Source organism: Mustela putorius, unplaced genomic scaffold (assembly GCF_011764305.1).
Source record: "Mustela putorius furo isolate JIRA1106 unplaced genomic scaffold, ASM1176430v1.1 tig00001584_pilon_pilon_pilon, whole genome shotgun sequence".
Lineage (NCBI taxonomy): Eukaryota > Metazoa > Chordata > Mammalia > Carnivora > Mustelidae > Mustela > Mustela putorius.
Genome location: NW_025421806.1, coordinates 1,259,278 through 1,283,978, shown reverse-complemented (window position 1 = coordinate 1,283,978; position 24,701 = coordinate 1,259,278). Strand labels below are relative to the sequence as shown.

The window sequence follows — 24,701 nt, the reverse complement described above, 5'->3', positions numbered from 1 at the left end:
GTAAATAAATGCATGTGTATAGCAGTACTGTTCATCATAATCAAAATGTGGAAACAATTCAGATGTCTATCACCTGGGGCGCCTGGGTGGCTCCATGGGTGAAGTTTCTGCCTTTGGGTCAGGTCATGACCCCTGGGGTTCTGGTATTGAGCCCGATGTCAGGTCCCTATTCAGCAGGGAGTCTGCTTCTCCCTCTCCCTCTGTGCTCATGCTCTTCTCTCATTATCTCTGTCACTCTTTCAAATAAATAAAATCTTAAAACAGGACCAAAAAAATGTCTTTCACCTGATGAATGGATAAACAAATGTAACCATAAGGCAGATTATTATTCAGCCATGAAAAGGAATGTAATATTGATACATGCTATGAAGTGGGTGAATCTCTAAAACGTAATGCTGTGTGAGAGAAGTGAGCCACAAAGAAACACATACTCTGTGATTCTTCTGTTTTTACAATAGCCCCTGATCTGCAGGGATCGTGGGCTACCATGTATTGGTACCCTGTAGAGTTTTATTTTACTAAATTTTACTTTGGTGTGATGCTGTTGATCTATGTTGGCAGTTAAAATAATTAACAGCTCTATGAAATGTTTTATGTTGTGTACTATGAGGATTTCATGTGAGGAACTGTGCTGTATATTACTTAACTGTCCTCTTTATGGGTCCTCTTGGGAGAAATTCCTGTCTGGCCTTAGTTCCAAAACTAGTTGTTCTTCCTCAAAGATGATTTATTTTTTTATCTTGGGAACCCTGGGTAACAGACCTAATGTTTGTCTTTGTGGTATACTTTTTTTAGCCATAATTTACTCTATATCTCTGCCATTGTTCTACTTTTCACATCTTTAAATTTATATTCCTTTGTTATATTTCATATATCCTTATATGCTACCCCAGATCCATTTGAGATAAAGCAGGAGTGAAGTATATACTGTCTATTTGGTCTTACCAGTATAGACTATGGTGTGGGAGAGTCCCTTTGTGGACCATATTTAGCACTTTTTTTTTTAAAGATTTTATTTATTTATTTGACAGAGAGGAGATCACAAGTAGGCAGAGAGGCAGGCAGAGAGAGAGGGAAGCAGGCTTCCCGCTGAGCAAAGAGCCCAATGTTGGGCTTCATCTCAGGACCCTGAGATCATGACCTGAGCTGAAGGCAGAGGCTTAACCCACTGAGCCACCCAGGTGCCCCCATATTTAGCTCTTGATGTATATTGTGCTTTTTCTCAGCTAACTCACCCAGGTCTTTTTTGTACGAATTTGTATGGATCCCAGTCTCTGCCTTTTCTGTTTTTGTGTAGGTGATTTTTCAAACCCAGTTGAAAACTTTTTTTTTGTCTGCAGTAAATATCTGGGAGACTGTTATTAGGGCCACAAGTATACTTATTTATCTTCATTTGTAATTCTTCTTGGATCCCTTTCAGCCTTATCTAGAGATTTAATAAGCATTCCTCCCAGGGGTTCATTCATTTGTTGACAGAAATGCTGAATAGGCTAAAGCTGGCAGCAGAGACCTTCTTCCAGACTGCCTTTGATTCTCTAATAATCTTCAACCAGCAGTGACCAACCAACTCTTCTGTCACCAGCTCATATTGCTGTCTCTTGTGCCTTGGCATACATAACAGGGTTTAATGTTGTACCCAGGTTATTTCCTGATTGATCAGGGGCTCAATTTTGGTTTTATTGTCACAATTTTCTGATCCTTGATTATTTTTTCTATTTTACTGAGCTGAATTAAAAGCATTACATTAGTTTGAGGTGTATAGCATATTGATTTGACAACTCTATACATTACTGAGTGCTCACCACAGTAAGTATAGACTGTCACCATATATTGTTATTGTAGTAGTATTATTGACTATATTCTCTGTGCTGTCCTTTTCATCTCCATGACTTATTTTTAACTGGAAATTTGTACCTTTTAATCCCCTTCACCTGGTTCATCCATCCCCCTACCCCCTTCCCCTGTGGCATCCACCAGTTTGTCCTCTGTATTTAATAAGAGTCTGTTTGTTTTTTGCTTGCTTGTTGATTAATTTGTTTTGTTCTTTCAATTCCACATAAAAGTGAAATCATACGGTATTTGCCTTTCTCTGTCAGACTTACTTCACTTAGCACAATACCCTCTAGGTCTATCCATATAGTTACAAATGGCAAGGTGTCATTATTTTTTCTTTCTTTCTTTCTTTTTTTTTTTTTAAGAATTTTATTTATTTATTTGAGAGAGAGAGGATGTGATGGGGGGAGGGTCAGAGAGAGTAGACAACTCCCCACTGACCAGGGAGCCCATTCATCTGTTTGGACTCTTGAGTTGTTTCCATATCTTGGCTGTTGTAAATAATGCTGCAACAAGCTTAGGGTGCATGTATCTTTGGAATTAGTGTTTTTCTTTTCTTTGGGTAAAGACCTAGTTGTAGAATTGCTCGATCATGGTATTTCTGCTTTTAATTTTTTGAGGAACCTCCATACAGTTTTCCACAGTAGTTGTACCAATTTATATTCCCACCAGCGGTGTACAAGGGTTCCTTTTTCTCCATATTCTCACCAACACTTGTTAGTCCTTATCTTCTTTTTTTTTTTTCCTTTCAAGATTTTATTTCTTTATTTATTTTAGAGAGGGCGGGGGAGGGAGAAATAGCCAGAGAGAAAGCATGAGCGGGGAGGAGAAGGAGAAGCAAAGCTCCCCATGAGCAGGGAGCCAATGTGGGGCTCAATCCCAGGATCATGACCTGACCAGAAGACAGACGCCCAACAGGCTGAGCCACCCAGGTACCCCATCCTAACCTTTCTGATACTAGGCATTCTAACTGGCATGAGGTGATATTGTGGTTTTGATTTACATTTCCCTGATGATGAATGATGTTGTGTATCTGTCAGCAATGTGTATGGCTTCTGACCCATTTTTAATTGGATTGTGTTTTTGGTGTTGAAGTACATAAGTTCTTTATATATTTTGGATATTAACCCCTCATAGACATCTCATTTTCAGATATCTTTTCCTATTTATTAGGTAGCCTTTTTGTTTTGGTGATGGTTTCCTTTGCTGTGTAAGAGCTTCTTATTTTGGTGTAGTCCCAATGGTTTATGTTTGCTTTTATTTCCCTTGCCTGGGGAGACATATCCATAAATATGTTGCTAAGGGGAATGGCCAAAAGATTATTGCCTATGTTTACTTTTAGGAGTTTAATGGTTTCATGTCTCTCATATATGCCTTTAATTCATTCTGAGGATATTTTTGTGTATGGTGTAAGAAAATGGTCTAGTTTCATTCTTTTACCTATAGCTGTTAAATTTTTCTAGCACCATTTACTGAAAAGACTCTTTTCCCCATTGTATATTCTTGCCTCCTTTGTCATAGATTAATGACCATATGGGTGTGGGTTTCTTTCTTTTTTTTTTTTTTTTTTAAGATTTTATTTATTTATTTGACAGACAGAGATCACAGGTAGGCAGAGAGGCAGGCGGGGGGCGTGGGGAAGCAGGGTCCCTGCTGAGCAGAGAGCCCAGTGCAGGGCTTGATCCCAGGACCCTGGGATCATGACTTGAGCTGAAGGCAGAGGCTTAACCCACTGAGCCACCCAGGCACCCCTGGGTGTGGGTTTATTTCTGACCCTCAATTCTTTTGTTCACAGCTGTCTGCTCATACCCCCCGCCAAAAAAAAAAGTGCTTTTCTTCTGTCTGAGCAGAAACTTAACAAAGAAAAGCCTCCTTGCAGAAATTCCCAGTTACTAAGATTTATTTACCGGTTTGTTGATACCATAAATATCCGTTGTATTTCCTACATCTGTATTCACTCAGTAAATCTTTATTGAATGAATGAATCAGTTTCAGGACAGGAGATAAAATTGCAAATGTACTTACTGGAAGATGGAATGTGGATTTTAAAGCATCTAGGTCTTTATTGATTTGAGACTTTCCTGCTTCTCGTGTCTTATTGAAAGTTTTTGGTCTGTTCACAACAGTGTTTTACTTATAAACATTTCTAATGTTTGAAGTTAGAAGTATTCTATTTTATTTTTTACTAATATGTGATTTTAAGATGTCATTTATTTTGATACTGATTTTCTGTCCAAGTAGATATCTAAGTTACACTGAGAAAGAGGAAGAGCATCATTAAGTCTGCAAGATTTCAATTAGTTTCTACTCTTTTGGTTTGCATCTATTATGTGGGCCAACTATATTTGCACAGATTGATTTTTAACAAGATAAATTTTTTATTATCAATTGAAAATGTGAATGACACTTAGAAAAAACTATATAAATTGATGAAAATTAATTATCACACCTTGTTACATATTAATACATCAGAAACCTAACTCCTTAAATATAACACATATTTCTTGCTAACATTAAGAAATAAAGGAACTAAAAAAAAAAAAAGAAAGAAAGGAACTCATTATTTCTTGAACCCACAGGACGATCTATAGATGTTGGATGGGGTTCTTTATCTAGCAAATAAAAGTCTTTTCTTTATCTAGCAAATAAAAGCTTTCTACTCAGTGTGAATACTCAAACATGATTACTTCAAATTCAATGGTAGTAGAATACAGATTATTAAGGATTTTATATTACGCTGATTTTTCTTACTCCTTTTTAGCAACAGAAAGCTTTTCTGAGCATTTTAAATGTACCCCAATATATAAAGTACTAAATCTGTGCTGCTTGGGTTGGAGTGAAGATTGTGGGGATCCAGTCCTCACTCCACTCACTCCACGACTGTCCCCAGCTTAGCTTCCATTTCCTGTAACCAGAGGACCCCAGGGAGCCTGAGGGTGGATGGTTCTCAGCCATGGCCTTATGAGCCAGATAGTCTCTTAATTTAGAAGGTTGCTTCACTTTAATGATGTTTTGGGGATGTGCTGCAGAGGCACTAGGGGATACCAACAGACTTACAAGGCCTTTTTTACTTCTTCCTATGATAAAGCCTCTTAGCTGGTCCTTAGAGCTGCTGTAGAAGCCACACTTGTTTCTGCATCAGGTCTGATCAACACGAATGAATAGCATTTTGTGCTAGGTTCTTATAGATTGTTTGGAATATTTTAAGAACCCATACAGTTTACTAACCTTTGTTTTTGAAATTGTGTCCTCAAGTATGCTACTGTGGCAGCACTTCCCGAGATGTGTTATGTGGAACAGATGTAGGAAAGTCTGATGGATTTGGCGACTTTGGCTGTTTAAAGATATGTGGCAAGTAAGGTTTTATGTTTTTCTCAGATAGAATAGAGCCATGTTTTATGCAACAGTTATATAATAGTCTGTTGTTTTTCTTAACAGGGACTTGAAATGTGGGAACCATACATGTTCTCAAGTGTGCCACCCTCAGCCCTGCCAGCCATGCCCACGGCTCCCCCAGCTGGTGCGATGTTGCCCTTGTGGCCAAACTCCTCTCAGCCAATTGCTAGAACTTGGAAGTAGTGGTCGGAAAACTTGCATGGATCCTGTCCCTTCATGTGGAAAAGTGTGTGGCAAGCCTCTGCCATGTGGTTCCCTAGGTAACCAATAGGCATAAAGCTGTTTTTAACAATGTGAATGGAAATGTTTGGCAGCAGTGACTATATAAGCAGAATAGTGTTAAATTTCAGTTATAATATCAGAGGCTTTTGAAAATATTAATGATCAAATTTGTGTGTGCATTTTTCCTTTCTTCCTCAAAGTATACTTGTAAGAGCTCAAATATGCCCAAGTGAGCTCTCCTTCTGCTTCGGGTATTTTATTACTAACTCAGGACAGTTGTGAGATACTATCCCATGTGGGGTGGCAGGGTGGGGTAGGGGTGGGTGGGTTATAATTTCTCTTAGTAGCCTGCCATAGTATGAACACCACATATCCTTTTACCAATCCAGGGGTCGGTGAGTGTTTAAAGGCATTTTCATATAATAAGAACATGTTAAATTACTGTGGGTGAGATATTTAAGAATTAAAATGCTAATAAGTACAATAAAACTTTAGCCATTTGGAGTACTCAAGAAATACTTCCTCTATAGGTAAGTTTCTCATCTAGTTGGGGGAAAAGACCTCCTGAACATCATTTTGGAAGAGTGGTTTTCTACAAATTACATTTTCTTTAAACAGAGATCACTGAAGATAATTTCTTTCTTCCTTATTGACCCAGAGTAATCATTTTCCTGAACCTCAGTTACTGGGTACAGTGATGCCCTTAGGGCCTGCTGAGGTTTCTCAGGCAATTTCCCTACACCAATGTGCCTTTTGAATTGCTTTATCTACTAGGTAAAGTTTTTGGTTGTTTATTTTCCTGTCATTGCTTTTAGTATGTCTGTGTGCCTACCATTAGTGACTCTCCCTTTTTTCTGACTTGTGGCTTCTGATTACTTGGATATAGAAACCAAAAAAAGTTTGTTGGAATTAGCCTTAAAATAATAGTCTGAATTCTGAGACCTTCTGAAGCAGTCCTTGGGGAATATACCTGTATATTTTTACAATGACTTGGCACCTTCTCTCTTGGGTGAGTGTTCAAAGGCTGTGTAAAATGGACATGGGTAATGGAGTTTATATAAGAGAGGTGTTCCTATAACTAATTAGCAAAGCTAAAATCTTTAGGTTTGGTTTCCATGTTTATTGAAAAGAGGGATTTCGTACTTTTTCCAGAAACAGCAAAAACTGGTAGGTACGCCCTAATTATTTTTTTTCAGTGTGATTTTAAAATTAAGTATAGAGGATAAATGCTCTTTTCTTATATTTTAATACATATTTTTACTGCATTGGGAAAATCAGTTGTGTGTTGGTTCTCTCTGCCTACTATAAAAATGTATCTTCAGATAATCTCTGTAAAATGGAGATCAAATGGCTTCAAAATCAAGGATGGTAAGGGTCTTCCCTTTTCAGAAAGCTCATGGGTCAGTTTTGTAATGATTTCATATATGATGACCAGAAATCCCACTGTGGGGCTAAGATATGTTGGCAATGAGAGAAAGAGGAAATGTAAATTGGTAGTGCATGGGGACTTGACCAAGAGAAAGATAGTAATTGTCTGTATAAACAGGCCCAGAGGTGGGACAAGACCAGATGAAGGGGTTTGAGGTTAACCACTGTACCTCAGCAAGTTTTTAATCATGGAAAATTTGTAAGGAATTAGGCTGAGTTGGATTAAGAAGCTCAAAGATAAGCCTATGGCTAGTGAAAACAATGAATGTCAAGTTTATTCAGATCTGGTTTATCTGTAGAAAGCTTGCAGAGATCTTTTAGTAGATCACTCAATAGGAATTTCTATCCTAGACAGATCACTTTAATACAAGACACTAGGGAGAGTTTTGCTTTCAGGATGGGAACATGAGCTACATGGACGCACTCCCCAGCAAAACAGGCAAAGCTAGGAAAAGTTATTACAAAGCAGTCATTTAAAGTTTCTGGAAATTGTCCTATGAGCGTACATCAAATGAAGAAGTATTTATTAAAGAAAATCTAAAATTCAGTAAGAACAGCAAGAGTCAGTGTCGTTTAAGTCATAGTCCACTTCCTTCCTTCCTCCCCGAGCTCAACTTAACAAAAGCTCTACTCAGGATAGGTGTGCCAGGAAGATGAGGCTGCCTCTACCCCTAAGCTCCCAGTCCAGGGTTACCATATCTCACTGGGAAGAGCAAACTGCCAGCATTTTTCATCCCCTCTAACTCTAAGTTGAAGAGGCTAAATTTCTGGTAAGCACAGCTGAGAGGTCGGGGGCTCCTTTCCATACAGCCCTACCCATAAGTCAGTTCTTACCCCAGTCACAACAGGCTAGACTGTTGGGGCCCCAGTCATCTTCAGCACAGCTCACTTTTTAGAGCAGATGTTCCACGCTGGGAAAACAAGTCAAGAAAACCAGAGGCTACTGTCCCACTCGGCACCAAGAGTAAGTGACTGAGACTTTTTCTAAAAGTCTACAAAGTAGTCCCCCAAAGGAATGGACCTTGATTTGAAACACTGTGGAGAAGTTGAGACCTTAAGGACTTTTAAAAAATAATACCTCTTTTTATTTAAGGGCAGTAAGCTAAAATGTAAGCCAGCTAGTTCAGCAGAAAGAACCAGGGATAGATAAGATAGCTAAGAGGAGCCCTTCTGAGGTCAGAACAAACTTCGCAGACTTGACTCAAAGACTACCCCTACCCACACTTCATTGGATCAGAGCACTGAGCAATTTATGCCCAACAGAGAGAAAATAGAATGAAGAAAAGTGAATGGCACCTCATACAAATGCAGTGCACTTTTAAGCCCGTAAGCATATGTATAGGGGAAAATCACAATGGTAGAAAGCAAAAGAAGTATTGGAATAACTGAAAACTTTTCAAGTTTATTGAAAACCATTAATCTCTGTATCCAAGAAGCTCAACTTACCTAATAAGATAAATTCCAAGAGATTCACACCTAGACATAAGTAAAAAGCTGAAAGCCAAGGACAAGGAGAAAATCTTGAAAGCAAGAGAAATAGGATTCCTCACATACAAGAGAACCCCCTGTAAGATTACAGCAGACTTCTCATCAGAATCAGTGGAGAATACTACATCACAATAAGAAGACACTGGAATGAACTATTCAAATGCTGGAGGAAGGGGTGCGCGGGGAACTGCCAGCCGGGAAGCTTCTGTCCAGAACTGTCTTGCAAAAATGAAAATAAAAGCAGAGAATTTATTGCTAGTAGATCACTTCATAATAAATACTAAAGGAAGTTCTTCAGGATAAAAGCAAATAAACCCAGATTTAAATTTGTATGAAAAATCAAAAAGTAACAGTAATTTTGTAATTTTAAAGGACAGTGTAAATGCATATTCTCTTTGCAACTGACTTAAGAAGCAGTTGTATAAGATAATGTATAATTATATTGTTAGGCTTATAAGATGTGGAAATATATTTGACAGTAAGAGCACAAAGGGTGTGGATGGGACCACACTTACTGCACTGGAGGAAGGAAGTAGAACCAGGTGGTACCTCAGATCAGTAGGAACAAATGAAGAAAGCCAGAAATGGTAGATAAGATGATCAATACAACAAACAATGAATATATGCTTGTTTTCCTTTTCTTAGCTTTAATAGAAATTATAGAAAGTAATCTAAATGTATTTGTGGGTTTATAACATGTAGACATATACAATAATAAAGCATAAAAGAAGCGAGAATAGAGCTACCTAGGCAGAAGTCTCCTATATCTCACTGGAATTAATTTGTATAAATCTGAAATAGATTCTGATAAGATGTGTATGGTAAGCCCTAGAACAACTATTCATAAAATAATCCCCCTAGAAACCTCCTGCACTGTTGGTGGGAATCCAAGCTGGTGCAGCCAGTCTGGAAAACAGCATGGAGGTTCCTCAAAAAGTTGAAAATAGAGCTACCCTACAACCCAGCAATCCCACTCTTGGGTATTTACTCTAAAGATACAAATGTAGTGATCCGAAGGGGCACGTGCATCCAAATGTTTATAGCAGCAGCATCCACAATAGCCAAACTATGGAGAGAACCTCGATGTCTATCAACAGATTAATGGATAAAGAAGCTATACATACATACACACACACACACATTGGAATACTCTGCAGCCATCAAAAGAAATGATATCTTGCCATTTGCAATGACGTGGATGGAACTAGAGGGTATTAGGCTGAGCGAAATAAGTCAATCAGAGAAAGACGATTTTTTTTTTAAAGGTTTATTTATTTATTTATTTGACAGAGATCACAAGTAGGCAGAGAGGCAGGCAGAGAGAGAGGGGGAAGCAGGCTCCCTGCTAAGCAGAGAGCCCAACTCGGGGCTCCATCCCAGGACCCTGAGACCATGACTTGAGCTGAAGGCAGAGGCATAACCCACTGAGCCACCCAGGCACCCCCATCAATCAGAGAAAGTTATCATATGATCTCTCTGATATGAGGAAATTGAGAGGCAGGGCGGGGGTTTGAGGGGTAGGGAAGGAAAAAACGAAACAAGATGGGATCGGGAGGGAGACAAACTGTAAGAGACTCTTAATCTCACAAAACAAACTGAGGGTTCCTGGAGGGTGGGGGAGTTAGGGAGAGACGGTTGGGTTATGGATATTGGGAAGGGTATGTGCTATGGTGAGTGCTGTGAATTGTGTAAGCCTGATGATTCACAGACCTGTACCCCTGGGGCAAATAATACATTATATGTTAATAAAAATAATTTTAAAAAATCTAAAAAAAAAACCTTTAAAATAGTGAAAAATACCATTAAAGGAGAAAAAATGTTATATTAGAAAATATTAACTTAATGCCAAAGAAAGCAGTAAAGGAGGATTAGAGTAACAAAAACGACATGTGGCGTACAGAAAAGTAAAAGTTAAATGGCAGATATAATCCAACTGTGTCAATAATAACATTAGTGTCAATGGATTAAACTACTAAAAAGCAGAGGCTATCCAACCAAAAATGTTTTTAAAAGCACAAGATCCTACTATGTGGTATCTTTGAAAACTGACTTTAGAGTTAAAAATAAAACTAGGCCGAAAAATAAAAGGATGGAAAGAAACACATTTAAATAGCAGCCATAGAGACTGTGTCTGATCCCCAAGGGGTCCTTGAAACAGGATTTGTCCTAAACCTAATTTAGCAGAATGAATGGTGGGCCTCTTACCATCAGATAGTCGCAGAGCTGGAGTCAGTGAGGTTATGGATCATGGTTTCTGATTGTTTATGATCCCCAGATTTTCAGAGTCAAGAGTACTTCAGTAAAGTTATCCATGGCTCTAATTTTAAGGATATTCTCAAGTCTAGTCTTGAGGCTTGAGGCCTAAAGAAAGTCAGAACTGATTTTGGACTTAGGCAAAGCATTATGCTTTTTATTCCAGTGACTAATTCTGAGCACTGCCTTTGCTGTAAAAGGCCCAGCCTGCCAGATGAAGGAAAGATAAGGGAAAAGGCATCGAACACATTCTTCTTCCCTCAACTCTGATTCTGGAGTTGCAGGGCATAGAATTAGAAGACTAATGTGGCTAGTGAACTTGAGAGTCTGAAAATGAGTACTTGCAGTGTTCATTCCTAGGTCTTTTCATTTTTTTAAAGATTTCATTCATACCTGCGAAAAACTCTGCCATGAAGGAGACTGTGGACCATGCTCTCGTACATCAGTTATTTCCTGCAGATGCTCTTTCAGAACAAAGGTAAATCATAAACAATGTTAGAGTTACCACCCATACCTTTTAAATTAGTGATGATGGGATGGGAGGAATCAATATAACATCATAATGTTTTATTCCTATCATACTATGTATGATTCATTCAGTCCAGCCAGTATATGCTGACAGCAACCAGGGGCCAGTTGTAGGGTAGGTATTGGGGGTAGAGGGAAGTAGCATTCCAGGCTCAGAGACCAGTAATGGGGCTAAGCAAGCATACAGATAGCTCTACCAAATACAAGTGGTGATAATGCTAGATGCTGGTATAGAGCAAAAGCACTACTACAAGAAGTTAGCTAAATAACTAAGAAGTTGGAGAGAACACAGTCCACAAGATCACCCTCATTTATAATACCCACTGCAAGAGTTTAGACAACTGCTGAATTAGAATAGTCCACAAGACCACCCTAAATTCTGATACTAACTGCAAGTCCAGTGTCCACAAGACCACTCTCAGGGTTTGATAATTCACTAAAAGGACTCAGCAGAATTCATTGAAAGCTGTTATAATCATGCTTACAGTTTATTATGGGAGAAGGTTACAGATTAATAATCACCCAAAGGAAGAAACATGCAGGGCAGAGTCCAAGAAATAGCAAGTATGAAGCTTTTAATTGTCCTCTCCCTGTGGAGTTGGAACAATGTTACTTTCTCAACATCAGTTGGTAATAATATGCATGGAGTTTTGCCAACCAGGAAAGGTCACCCGAGGCTGGGTGTGCAGTTTTTACTTAGGCTGCATTGTGTACACATGGTTGACTGCCCATGTGGCTGGTATCAATCTTCAGTGTCACCAGAGGTCTACAGTCACTGTGTGACCCAAAGTCCTACCCTGAAGTACATCATTGGTCTTTGTGGTGTAGCCATTCCCCACCTTAAGATTTTTCAGTATAGCCAGCCTGTACCCTAAATTATGTTACACTGTGTGATGACCCAAGGCTTCAGGCAAACAGTGCCACTCCTCTGTCAGGCATGATATTCCAAGGGTTTAGAGATTACCTCCCTGAAGCCAATGGCAAAGGCCGGCCATCCTTTGAGGAAGGTTAATTCTTAACTATACAACTGTTTTGTCAATTTCTACTTAATGCCCAGGGCAGTTTTTATTGGCCCCTTGGTTAGAAAAGGGACATCTTACCATTTTTACGATTCCTTTGCTTGTAACCAAAGGCAGGAGCCTTGCTGTGGAAGTCTTTGGGTAATCTAACTTGGAGAACATACCAAGTATAAGTCTGTCATTTCTGACTCACTTTCAGTGCATAGTCACTGCTACCAAGCCCAAGGTCTGGGTAGCTGCTGACTTGCAAATGATTCTGAGAATATAATCCATAAACTGGGAGCTAGCTTATTAGGTAAGCTTTAGAATAAAAATGTAAAAATAACGTGGTTTACATGTGGCAAAAGTTGTGTGCATTTCTTTTTTTTTTAATAAAGATTTATTTATGACAGATAGTGAGAGAGGGAACACAAGCACAGGGGAGCTGGAGAGGGAGAAGCAGGCTCCCTGCTGAGCAGGGAGCCCATATGAGGCTCAATCCCAGGACCCTGGGATCATGACTGAGCCAGAGGCAGAAGCTTAATTGACTGAGCCACCCAGGCACCCCGTGTGTTTCTTTTCTGAAAGAAACTGCAGAGTACATGGGGCATTAGAGATATTTTGAATGTCAGCTACAGCGCCTTGAAGACTGTGAAGTACAGTGATGTAGTAATCACAATTTTAGTAATGCGCAGAGGTGCTCTTTGTGACCAAGAGGTACAGGCAGGGTTGGAGTGTGTGAGCTAGCAATGGGTACGGTCATTTTGCTTCTTTCTCCCCTGCAATCTCATTTCTCTGCTTTTTTGCTTCTGATTCACTGTCCTTCCTCACTCCCTCTAATAGTGGATCCCATGGCAGTGAGTATACTCATGAAAAGCTGTGTGTAAATGGAATTTTTTTTTAAAGATTTATTTATTTGACAGATCAAAAGTAGGCAGGGAAGCAGGCTCCCTGCTGAGCAGAGAGCCCGATTCGGGGCTCGATCCTATGACCCTGGGATGATGACCTGAGCCGAAGGCAGAGGCTTTAACCTACTGAGCCACCCAGGCGCCCCATGTAAATAGAACTTTTGCAAATAAGTTTTATTCTAAAATTGCTGGAGCCACTCACTATCAGTATGAATTCTGTTGAAACATTTTGACAAAGTGAAAAATCTCTTTGAAACTGTTGATCATCACCATGTTGTTTAGCCAAATTTTTCATGAAATGTCTTTTGTAATGGAATGGGCTTTTCTATTAGAAGTAAGTTTTCTTTTTTCCTTTTTTTTAAACTAAGATTTTATTTATTTGAGAGAGAAAGAGCGAGAGAAGGCATGGGTAGGGGAGAGACGGAGGGAGAGGGTGAAGCAGGATCCCCACTGAGCAGGGAACTCAACTCCAGGGCTCTTGCCCAGGACCCTGAGATCATGATCCGAGCCAAACAAGGGCAGACGCTTAACTGACTAGGCCACCTTCAGCCCCTGGAAGTGAGTTCTCTAGATAAATAAAACTTACTTCTTAAAGCTTCGGTGGTGGTTTTCTTTTAATCACTTTGGTGGGGGTCTTTGAAAAATGTATGCTACATCTTACTAGCTCTTAACAAAAAGTACTGTATTTAAGTTTTTGTTGGTAATTCATTCTGATTTTAAGAATCTATAGGAGCTCTGCCTTTCCCTGCAATTATAGATACCACTCTGGCATGTCATTTCTACTCTATAATCCAGTGTTTGCATTAACTGGAACATTCACTCAAGCAATTTACATGAGGCTACTCAGGATTCTGGAAAACATATGGGGAACTTTTTTTTATCATCCAACCTAGCCAACGAATTTATCTAAAACATCTTTCTAGCCAGAATCTTCCATTTCTTAGACCTTTTTTACCTCTCTTTTCAACTCTAGCAGCTGCCTCTTTTTTCAGGGTCATTTTCACTAAGAAAGCATATTTTTATCATTTTGCTAGTTTCTGAGTACATAGCAACCTGTGAGTAACATCAAAGAGAAATTCAGCTGTAGATGGTAGGCAGCCAGGCTCCCTGTCCCCCAGATGACTGGCTTGCTCCCACACAGCTGCCTCTCCACACCTGTTACTTGGGATCGTGCCTCAGCAAGTTACGTGTGATCTTTGGGGTCGTTCATGTATAATTACTTTATTAATATTTTGAATACTGGACGACTACTGTATTCTTCTTTGCTACATTTCAGCAATGTCAGGGGCTGTTCTCAAGTGTGTTGAGCTATTTGCTTCTAGTACTACATTATTACATATTGTCACATTTTCTGCTTTTTATGGCTTTTTCTGTCTACCCTTGCCATGCAATTATTTTTCTTTGCTTTGTATACCTTTAGCAGCCACTCTTTCCATTCAGATTTTATAATTCCTTGTCTACTTTAAATTAGTAGGAGGCCAGACCACAAAGATTGTACAATTATATTATGAAGTGTCAGTAAACCTGGAGCCCTGTTGTGAGTAAAGCATATTAATACAGAGACTGAGCTAACCTAGTTCCAGACAGATAGTCAATAAGTGACTTCCAGGGAAGTACAGGATATTTAGTATATACATGCTACATTTAGCACTATACTATAGTTGTGTCGTTTCATTTATTCCTAAAGGAGTTACTATTACCTTTTTTTCCTTTTTCCATAGGAGCTTCCATGTACCAGTCTCAAAAGTGAAGGTATGATTGGGAAGGGACAAGAGGAAACATTCTGGGATAAAAGTAATTGTTCTCTATCTTGAAAGGGGTTTGGGTTATGTATTTGTCATAGCTTAGTAAAGGTACACTTAAGATTTGTGCATTTCATTGTATATAACTTTTACCTCAAAAGAAAAGTAAAAATCATAAATTGAATTCTAGTTAATGAAATGCTAAAATTAGGGGAGGGTAAGTGTACTCATATCTGCAGCTGACTTTTGAAATGCATCAAATATTAAGATAAATAGAATGGTAGATACGTGAAAAAGTAGTGATAGAATCTCAGTAATGGGCATGTGGATAGTCACTGTAAAGTTGTTTCAACTTCTTTTTATGTTTGAAAATTTTCATAATAAAATGGTAGTAGGGGTGAAGGTGAATAATACCTAATACAGTAAACTTCTTACACACTAACTCTGATGTTTGATTCCCATAAGGCTTGATATGACTGTTGCATACCTGGAACAGATACTCAGCCAGCAGCCTTCTTAGCCTTGAGGACTACCATTTTCTTTCTTCCTCTGTCCTTGATCTGACATTCCATACTATTATGATTCTGTCCTTTGCTAACCATCTCATAGTCTTTTGTTTAAGCCACCTGAAAACCTTCTTGGAAAAGTGATGGAAGTTAAATGTGTACAAAATAAAAGCTGTTATTCTGGCCAGGAAGAAGGCTGTATTGCGTTAAGATGCTTTTGTTTGCAGGTACTGAAAACCCAGGGAAAAGTAACATCAGCAGTAAGGGAGTTTACTATTTCACATAATAGGAAGTATGGAGGCAGAACAAGTCCAGGCTTGGGTAGTTCCAGCCTCATGATTCCAGGACAGAAAGTCAGCCTCTGATTTTTTTGGTTTTCTCCTCATGGGTGTAAGTTAGCTACAGCAAATCCACATATCTTACCCAAAAATATCTAAAGGAAAGAGATTCTTAAGCTTCCCTTTCTTCGTTTTTTCCCCCCAAAAGAGAGCAAGTGAGGTGGGAAAAGAGAATCTTAAGCTGGCTCCCCACTGACTACAGAGCTCAACTTGAGGCTTGATCTCACAACCCTGAGATCATGACTGGAGCCAAAATCAAGAGTCTGATGTGTAATTGAGCCACCCAGGTGCCCCAAGCTTCCCTTCCTTCTTACCAGCAAGGAAAACAGTCCTGAGAGGCTCTTAGTATATTCTGTATCACATGTTCCTGCCTAAACCAGATATTAACAAGGGAAATGGAATTAACAGGGTAGATAGACTATTCTACAGTCAACCTTGAACTGAGGAGCACATGGGCACCCAATTTCTGAACAAAATTAAGGCTCTATTAGCCTTAAGGAGGCGGGGAGTGGCTATTTGGGAGGGGACTAGAAATACCCGCCTTAAGCCCACAATCAAAATTCTGGTTATTAAAGACATAATTTGAAAAAATAACACTAATACACTTTTAAAGTAAAAAAGCAAAAACAATATAAAGTAAAAAGTGAAAATATACCCTAACCCAATTTTCCCCTCCTAGTTTCACTTCCCTGATGAAAAAGTTACTGGTTTCTTGGGTATGGGTCTAGATCTTTTTCTCTATTCTTTTTTTTTTTTTAAGATTTTATTTATTTATTTGACAGAGATCACAGGTTGGCAGAGAGGCAGGCAGAGAGAGAGGAAGGGAAGCAGGCCCCCTGCCAAACAGAGAGCCCGATGCAGGGCTTGATCCCAGGTTAACTTAACCTTAAGTGGGTTAAGTTAACCTACTTAACCTTAACCCTAAGTGCCCATCCAGGTGCCCCTTCTCTATTCATTTAGATGTATACACAGACCCATTAGTTTTGTTTTTTCCTCTAAACTTAGGTTTATACTAAACATGCTGTTTTCACCTTGGGTTTTTTCCCTCAGTAATATATCAAAGACATTTTTCCATGTCAGTGTATATAGCTCTCCCTCTCAGTATTCTGTATGTGGGGATGTCGTTCTGTAGTTCACCATTGCCTTTTGGGTGGTTATTCAGGTTGTCTGCAGTTTTTCCCCATTATAGATAATGCAGTAGCCATCTTGTCTGATGTTTTGAAATTTCAATCATAAGTGAGAGTAGGAAGATTAGTATCATAAACCCCTACTATACTATTATTAGTATAATAAACCTGTCACCCATCATCCGTTATCAGCATTTTTCCTTTTTTGTTTCACCCATCCCTCCCTTCTCTACTTTTTATTTTCACTAGAGTACTTTGAAAACAAATCTCGAACATTATTTCACCCCAAAACACTTAAGTACCTAGCCCATTTTTAAAAATTGAGATAAAATTCACGTAACATAGAACAGAACGTTTTAAAGTATACAATTCAGTGGCATGTAGTAAATTCACAGTGTTATGTGCAGCCATCATCTCTGTCTAGTTCCAAAACATTTTCATCACCCCAGGAGGAAACCCTGTTTTCATTAAGTTTTCACTCCTCACTCTCTCATCCCTCAAACCCCTGGGAACCACTAATCTGCTTTCTGTCTCTGGGTTTACCTATTCTGAGTACTTCATATAAATGGACTCATATAATATGTAACCTTCTATACCTAGCTTCTTTCACTTAAGCATGTTTTCAAGATTCATCCATGCTATAGCACATATCAGAACTTCGTTCCTCTTTATGGCTGAATAATATTTCATTGTGTGAATATATCACAATTATTTATCCGTTCATCTGTTGACAAACATTTGGGTGGTTTTGATCTTTCGGCTTTTACGATTAGTGCTACTGTGAACATTTGTACACAAGTTTTGGTTAAAATATCTGTTTGGGGCGCCTGGGTGGCTTAATGGGTTAAAACCTCTGCCTTCCACTCAGGTCATGATCTCAGGGTCCTGGGATTGAGCCCTGCATCGGGCTCTCTGCTCAGCAGGGAACCTGCTTCCTCCTCTCTCTGCCTGCCTCTTTGCCTACTTGTGATCTCTGTCAAATAAATAAATAAAATCTTTAAAAATAAATAAATAAAATAAAATATCTATTTAAAAATTTTTTGGATATGTACCTGCATGTGGAATTGCTGGATCATATGGTAATTCTCTGTGTAATTTTTTGGAGAACTGCCACAGCAGTTTTCCGTAGCAGCTACATCATTTTACATTCCCCTCAACAATGTCTGAGGGTTTCAGTTTTTCCACATTCTCTCCAACGCTTATTTTTTGTTTTGTTTTGGTTTTGGTTTTTATGTTTGTTTGTTTTTTTATTATAGCTTCCCTAAATATATATAAAGTGATATGTCATTATGGTTTTCATTTGTTCCTTAGTGACGTTGAACCTTTTTTTAGGTACTTTGCCATTTATAATCTTTGGAAAATAGTCTTTTTAAGTCCTTTGCCAGTCTTTTAATTGGGTAGTTTCTCTTTGAGTTGTAAGAATTTTTATGTATTTTGGATCCTGGGCCTGTATAGATAGATTATTTGCAAATCTTTTCACCTGTTATGTGGGATGTCTTTTCACTTTCTTAATGGTGTCCTTGGTTCACAAAATCTTTTAATTTCGATCTATCCCAATTTGTTTTTATTTTTCTTTTGTTGCTTGTGCTTTTGGTGCTCTAGCCACTTTTTTTTTAGCCACTTTTGAAAGTATATATGTAGGAATGATTCCTTAAGATAGAATTTCCACTGAAATTTTTGATGGATACCATGTACACCAAAACTTTATACTCCTATCCACTGAGTGTGCCTTGTTCTCTATACCTTCACCCATAATGAATATTACTCAGTCTTCCATTGTCTTTTTTTGACAGACTGACAAATGTATTTTTTATATGTATTTTCACCATAACTAACTTATTATTTACATTATTACATTTTTATTTCTTCAGCTTGTAGTCACTCAAATATTTGCTGAATGAATGTTCATATCCTTACCCTTTTTTTTTCTTTTTAATTGGCCACAGCAGATGCTACATTTATGTGTGATAAGCGGTGTAACAAGAAACGGTTGTGTGGACGGCATAAATGTAATGAGATCTGCTGTGTGGTAAGTGGACCTATCATTAGGTATAGTCAGATTGCATTCATCCAAGGACTGGGCATCTAGAAGCCTCAGGCATCTGGAATGTAGCCCAGATTTAGAAATCACTGGGAGGAGCCCCTGGGCAGCAGTAAGAGAGTTGCCTAAAGAGACAGGCCATTTTAGGTCCTAGCCAGGTCAGCCTGTGGCAAGATGGGAGAAAGACAGAAAGAAGAAAGACAGAAGGCCTCAGGCTCCAGAACTCAGGATCACCAGATGAGCATACAGTCCTCCACAGGAGATTATGTGCTGTCCCAACATACAGACTGGGCTGGTCTTAGCAAGTCAGGCTTTGGGTTTCACATACAATATGGATCAGGTCAGTAGGCAAAATGAGTAGAGCAGTTTGAAAGGAGCATGTGTCAGTTATCTGAATAATTGACTTATATGGAACTAAATAAAGCACTGCCCAGCAGTAATGTGTTACCATGTTGTACATGTGTGTTTTATGTATAAACAAGGCAACAGTGCCAGTACCAAAGTAGCACATGTGTACACTCATCTATATATGTATCTTGTATATAATTGTTATTTTTAAAGTTGACATATTAACAAGATATAGAGTGATAAAATTGTACAACGTAACAAGACTTACTTATAAATCAGTATTTGAAGGCTTAAAGACTTCCTCTTATTAAAAATTTCAAACATATACAAAAGCAGAGAGTCTCACATATCCAACATCCTACTTTAGTAATGACCAGCTCTTAACTAATCTTATTTCATCCACATCCAAACCTACTCCCTCTGATTATTTTGAGGCTAATTCCAAACATCATTTCACCATAAATGTGGAGAGCCTTTTTTATTACTCTTCTTGTTGTTTGTGGAAAGTATAAATGGAGATAATTTTACAAACAAATATGAATCTCTTTGTAGGATAAGGAGCACAAGTGTCCTTTGATTTGTGGGAGGAAACTCCGTTGTGGCCTTCATAGATGTGAAGAACCTTGTCATCGCGGGAACTGCCAGTCATGCTGGCAAGCCAGTGAGTGTCTTCACTGTATGCTTTATTGTAAGAGTTTTCCAGAAGTTCAGGCATAGTGGGTATATATATATATATATATATATTTTTTTTTTTTACAATTTTATTTATTTATTTATTTGACAGACAGAGATCACAAGTAGGCAGAGGGGCAGACAGAGAGAGGAGGAGGCAGTTTCCCAGCTGAGCAGAGAGCCCGATGTGGGGCTCGATCCCAGGACTCTGGGATCATGACCTGAGCCAAAGGCAGAGGCTTTAACCCACTGAGCCACCCAGGCGCCCCCAGGCATAGTATATTTTGAAGGAATGATTTACTTAACTTGGTATGGGATGCTGAACTAAGCCTAAGTATCTCAGATATGTTGAGATGTTAAAAAAAAGTTATTTTAGTGCTGTATTGTCTTCCCTGAATGTACAAAACTTGGGATACAGCAACAATGCTAAGATGAGATCTGGTTCATTACTGGGTTACTCTTAAATATCATTGACAGTTTCTGTCCTCAGTAGTCTTCTTTCTCTATATTGTTAGCAGCTGCTTGGAAACTTGGTTTTAGGACTCATTTGCATTCTTAAAAATTATCAAGGACCCTCACAGGGCACCTAGGTGGCTCAGTCGTTGAGCATCTGCCTTTGGCTCAGGAACAAGCGTGCCCATGCCGCCCACACACCCCTAATCCCTGGTCAGGTTTCTTGCTCAGCAGGGAACCTGCTTCTACCTCTCCCACTCCCCCTGCTTGTGTCCCCTCTCTCTCTGTCTCTCTCTGTGTCAAATAAATAAATAAAATTTTTTTAAAGATTTTATTTATTTGACAGAGATCACAAGTAGGCAGAGAGGCAGGCAGAGAGACGACGAAGCAGGCTCCCAGCTGAGCAGAGAGCCCGATGTGGGGCTCGATCCCAGGACCCTGGGATCATGACCTGAGCCAAAAGCAGAGGCTTTAACCCACTGAGTCACCCAGGCACCCCAATAAATAAAATCTTTAAAAAAAAATATATCAAGGACCCTCAAAGAGCTCTTTTTATGTGATTTATATCTGTTTACCATATTAGAAATTAAAATGAGAAATTTTTTTAAGGGTTTTATTTATCCTGCTTCTCCCTCTGTCCCTCCCCCCACTCATCCTCTCTTTCTCAAATAAATAAAATCTTTTTAAAAATAGTAATATAGGGACACCTGGGTGGCTCAGTGGGTTAAAGCCTCTACCTTTGGCTTGGGTCATGATCCCAGGGTCCTGGGATCGAGCCTCGCCTCGGGCTCTTCAGCAGGGAGCCTGCTTCCCTTCCTCTCTCTCTGCCTGCCTCTCTGCCTACTTGTGATCTCTGTCAAAATAAATAAATAAAATCTTTTAAAAAAAGGAAAGATGGTGGGCCAGGAGGCAGTCCTAAACAAATATTTAAGGGGAAAAAACAAAAAAGGTAATATGGGGGGCACCTGGGTGCCTCAGTGAGTTAAGCCTCTGCCTTCGGCTCAGATCATGATCTCAGGGTCCTGGGATCGAGTCCTGCATCGGGCTCCTTGCTCAGTGGGGAGCCTGCTTTTCCTGCTGCCTGCAGCTCTCCCTGCTTGTTTTCTCTCTCTCTCTGACAAATAAATAAATAAAAATCATTAAAAAAAAAAAAAAAAGGTAATATACTCATTGCATATTAACATAAATGACTTTTTTTTTTTTTTTTAAAGATTTTATTTATTTATTTGACAGAGAGAAATCACAAGTAGATGGAGAGGCAGGCAGAGAGAGAGAGAGGGAAGCAGACTCTCTGCTGAGCAGAGAGCCCGATGCGGGACTCGATCCCAGGACTCTGAGATCATGACCTGAGCTGAAGGCAGCAGCTTAACCCACTGAGCCACCCAGGCGCCCATGACTTTTTTTTTTTTTAAGATTTTATTTATTTGAGAGAGAGCTTGAGTCATCGGGGAGGGGCCGAGGGGGAAGCAAACTCCCCACTGAGGAGGGAGCCCAGTGTGGGTGGGCCTCAGTCCCAGGACCCTAGGATCATGACCTGAGCTGAAGGCAGGTGCTTAATCAACTGAGACACCCAGACACCCTTAAGTGACATATTTTTAAAACTTTTTTTTTTTAACTAGAAGAATAGATACTTGATTTAATAAAAGATAGTTGGAGTCTCATATCTGTTTATACATTAATCTGTTGCAGTATGGAGTTGAAAGAAATGAAATAATCTGGCCTCACATATAGTGGAAAAAGAAGGTGTAATAATGGTGAATATTCTTTTTTTTGAAATTACACCAGACCTGAGCCTCATTTCAGAAAGAACTTGAGTCAGGGTTTTAGTTTTTGTTCTCTGTCACATTAAAATTCATTGGTTTTTCTTGTATTTCGAATGGATCTTTTACCCATGCACAATTTGATAGCATCATATATTGATCATTTGGAAATGAATTATTCACTGTGTTATGCAAATTTTTGAATTAGTGAAAAATTTTATATTACAGTATTAAAAATGTACATTTATTAATGTATCTACCAATCTAACCAGAAAGGTCTTGGTCTTAGGAAAAGTATTAGGAAGTTGTCAAGCTCACAGTGGTAAATACATACTTCCAAAATTCTGTTTTCACTTGACAGCTTGAAAGCTTTTATCACTAGCAGCAAAGTTGGCTTTCCTGAAATGATAGGCTCACTTGGGTACTTTTTGATAAAAGTATTCCAAATGCCTAAGTCTAAATAACCATAGCTTGTAAGTAATTATTTTGAGTAAAAAGGGCATTCTAGCTTACAACTCCAACAAGTACAGTTCTTTGAAACAACTAGTTATATTTTAATATGCAACAAAAGTGCTTTATGCAGATTTCCCACTCTGTTTCACAGATAATGGAAAAGACATATATTTAAGAGCTAGGTTTTTTTTTTTTCTTTACTGCTTCAACAAGGACTTTCTTTTTTTCAAGATTTTTATTTATTTATTTGACACACAGAGAGAGATCACAAGTAGGCAGAGAGGCAGGCAGAGAGAGAGGGGGAAGCAGGCTCCCTGCTGAGCAGAGAGCCTGATTCGGGACTTGATGCCAGGACCTTGAGATCATGACCTGACCTGAAGGCAGAGGCTTAACCCACTGAGCCACCCAGGTGCCCCATCAAGGACTTGCTTAAGTGAAACTAGCATTTTTTATTTATTCTAAGTGCTTGGCAGTGAAAAATACCATGATTATAGTTTGGCACTACTGCCTTGATCTGTGCTAAAGCCATGGCAGTTTTTTGTTTTATTTTGTTTAGGATTTTATTTATTTACTTGTCAGAGAGAGAGAGACAGCACAAGCGAGCACAGGCAGAGGCAGAGGGAGAAGCAGGCTTCCTGCCAAGCTAGGAGCCCAATGTGGGACTCGATCCCAGGACACTGGGATCATGACCTGAGCCGAAGGCAGCTGCTTAACCAACTGAGCCACCCAGTCGTCCCAAGCCATGGTAGTTTTACTAACCATTGCTTTTGTACCATCAATGCAAATGTCAGCATAGTGGGGGAAAAAAATCTTAGTCTTATTAGGTACCCCTTGGGACACCTGGGTGGCTTAGTCATTAAGTGACTGTGCCCCAAGGGGTACCTAATAAAACTAAGATTTTTTTTTTCCCACTATGCTGACGTGGGCTCCTGGCTCCACGGGACGCCTGCTTCTCCCTCTCCCACTACTCCTGCTTGTGGTCCTGCTCTCACCATCTCTCTGTCCAATAAATAAAATCTTAAAAAAATAATAGGGATGCCTGGGTGGCTCAGTTGGTTAGACGACTGCCTTCGGCTCAGGTCATGATCCTGGAGTCCCGGGATCGAGTCCCACATCGGGCTCCCAGCTCCACCGGGAGTCTGCTTCTCTCTCTGACCTTCTCCTCGCTCATGATCTCTCTCACTGTCTCTCTCTCAAATAAATAAATAAAAAATCTTAAAAAAAAAAAAAATCTTAAAAAAATAATAATAGGGACGCCTGGGTGGCTCAGTTGGTTAAGCAGCTGCCTTTGGCTCAGGTCATGATCCCAGTGCCCTGGGATCCAGTCCCGCATCGGGCTCCTTGCTCCGGAGGGAGCCTGCTTCTCCCTCTGACTGCCTGCCACCCTGTCTGCCTGTGCTCCCTCTCGCTCTCTCGCGCTCTCTCTCTGACAAATAAATAAAATCCTAAAAAAAAAAAAATCTTAAAATAATAATAATAATAATAATAATTTTGGCCTTATGGATTCCCTGAAAGGAGCTCAGGGACCCTTAGGAATCAACAGCACATTTAGAGAACTGCTACATTAAAAGATTGGCTTAGATCAAGACTTCCCAAAATGTCTTTGCTAGAATGCTAGGCCTACTTCATTTTCAAGAAGAGTTGTGTCAGTGTTTTAATAAAAATCACACACGTGGGGGCACCTGGGTGGCTTAGTCGGTTAGGCATCTACCTTCAGCTCAGGTCATGATCTCAGGGTCCTGGGGTTGAGCCCCACATCAGACTCCTTGCTCAGTGGAGAATCTGCCTCTCCCTCTCCCTCTGCTGCTCCCTCTCTCTCTGTGTCAAATAATCTTTTAAAAATAAATAAATAAATCACACACATGGATTCCATGAAAACAACTTACATAGCCCCATTCCCTTTACATAGCTACTTCTCATAATAAGCTTGTTGAGTGGATAAGCCACCTCACCAATAAAAAGTTGAGAATGGTTAAATTACCAGCCCACACTGGGGCACCTGGGTGGCTGAGTCCTTAAGCATCTGCCTTCGGCTCAGATTATGATCCCAGGTTCCAAGCCCCAAATCGGGATCCCTGCTCAGTGGGCAACCTGCTTCTCTCTCTCTTACTCCCCCTACTTGTGTTCCCTCTCTCGTTGTCTCTCTCTCTGTCAAAGAAATGAAATCTTAAAAAAAAAATTATCAGCTTACAATTACTTAACAGGTA

The 24,701-nt window shown here is 39.4% G+C and overlaps 1 protein-coding gene across 7 annotated transcripts in view; it reads left to right on the top strand.

The window, feature by feature from the left end:
* Positions 1-24,701, top strand: part of NFX1 (nuclear transcription factor, X-box binding 1) — an 81,487-nt gene that overhangs the window by 32,802 nt on the left and 23,984 nt on the right. For 4 of the 7 annotated variants that reach the window (XR_006608920.1, XM_013062917.2, XM_013062914.2 and 1 more), the window contains exons 8-13: positions 5,089-5,188; positions 5,272-5,489; positions 11,001-11,098; positions 14,776-14,848; positions 18,714-18,796; positions 19,709-19,817. Coding sequence is in view for 6 of the 7 variants with exons in the window: in XM_013062917.2 (XP_012918371.1) it covers positions 5,089-5,188; positions 5,272-5,489; positions 11,001-11,098; positions 14,776-14,848; positions 18,714-18,796; positions 19,709-19,817 (681 nt within the window). In the remaining variant the exon portion in view is untranslated. The remainder of the gene's footprint in view (positions 1-5,088; positions 5,189-5,271; positions 5,490-11,000; positions 11,099-14,775; positions 14,849-18,713; positions 18,797-19,708; positions 19,818-24,701) is intronic. The other 3 variants (XM_013062916.2, XM_004765337.3, XM_013062915.2) reach the window with 3 other exon arrangements.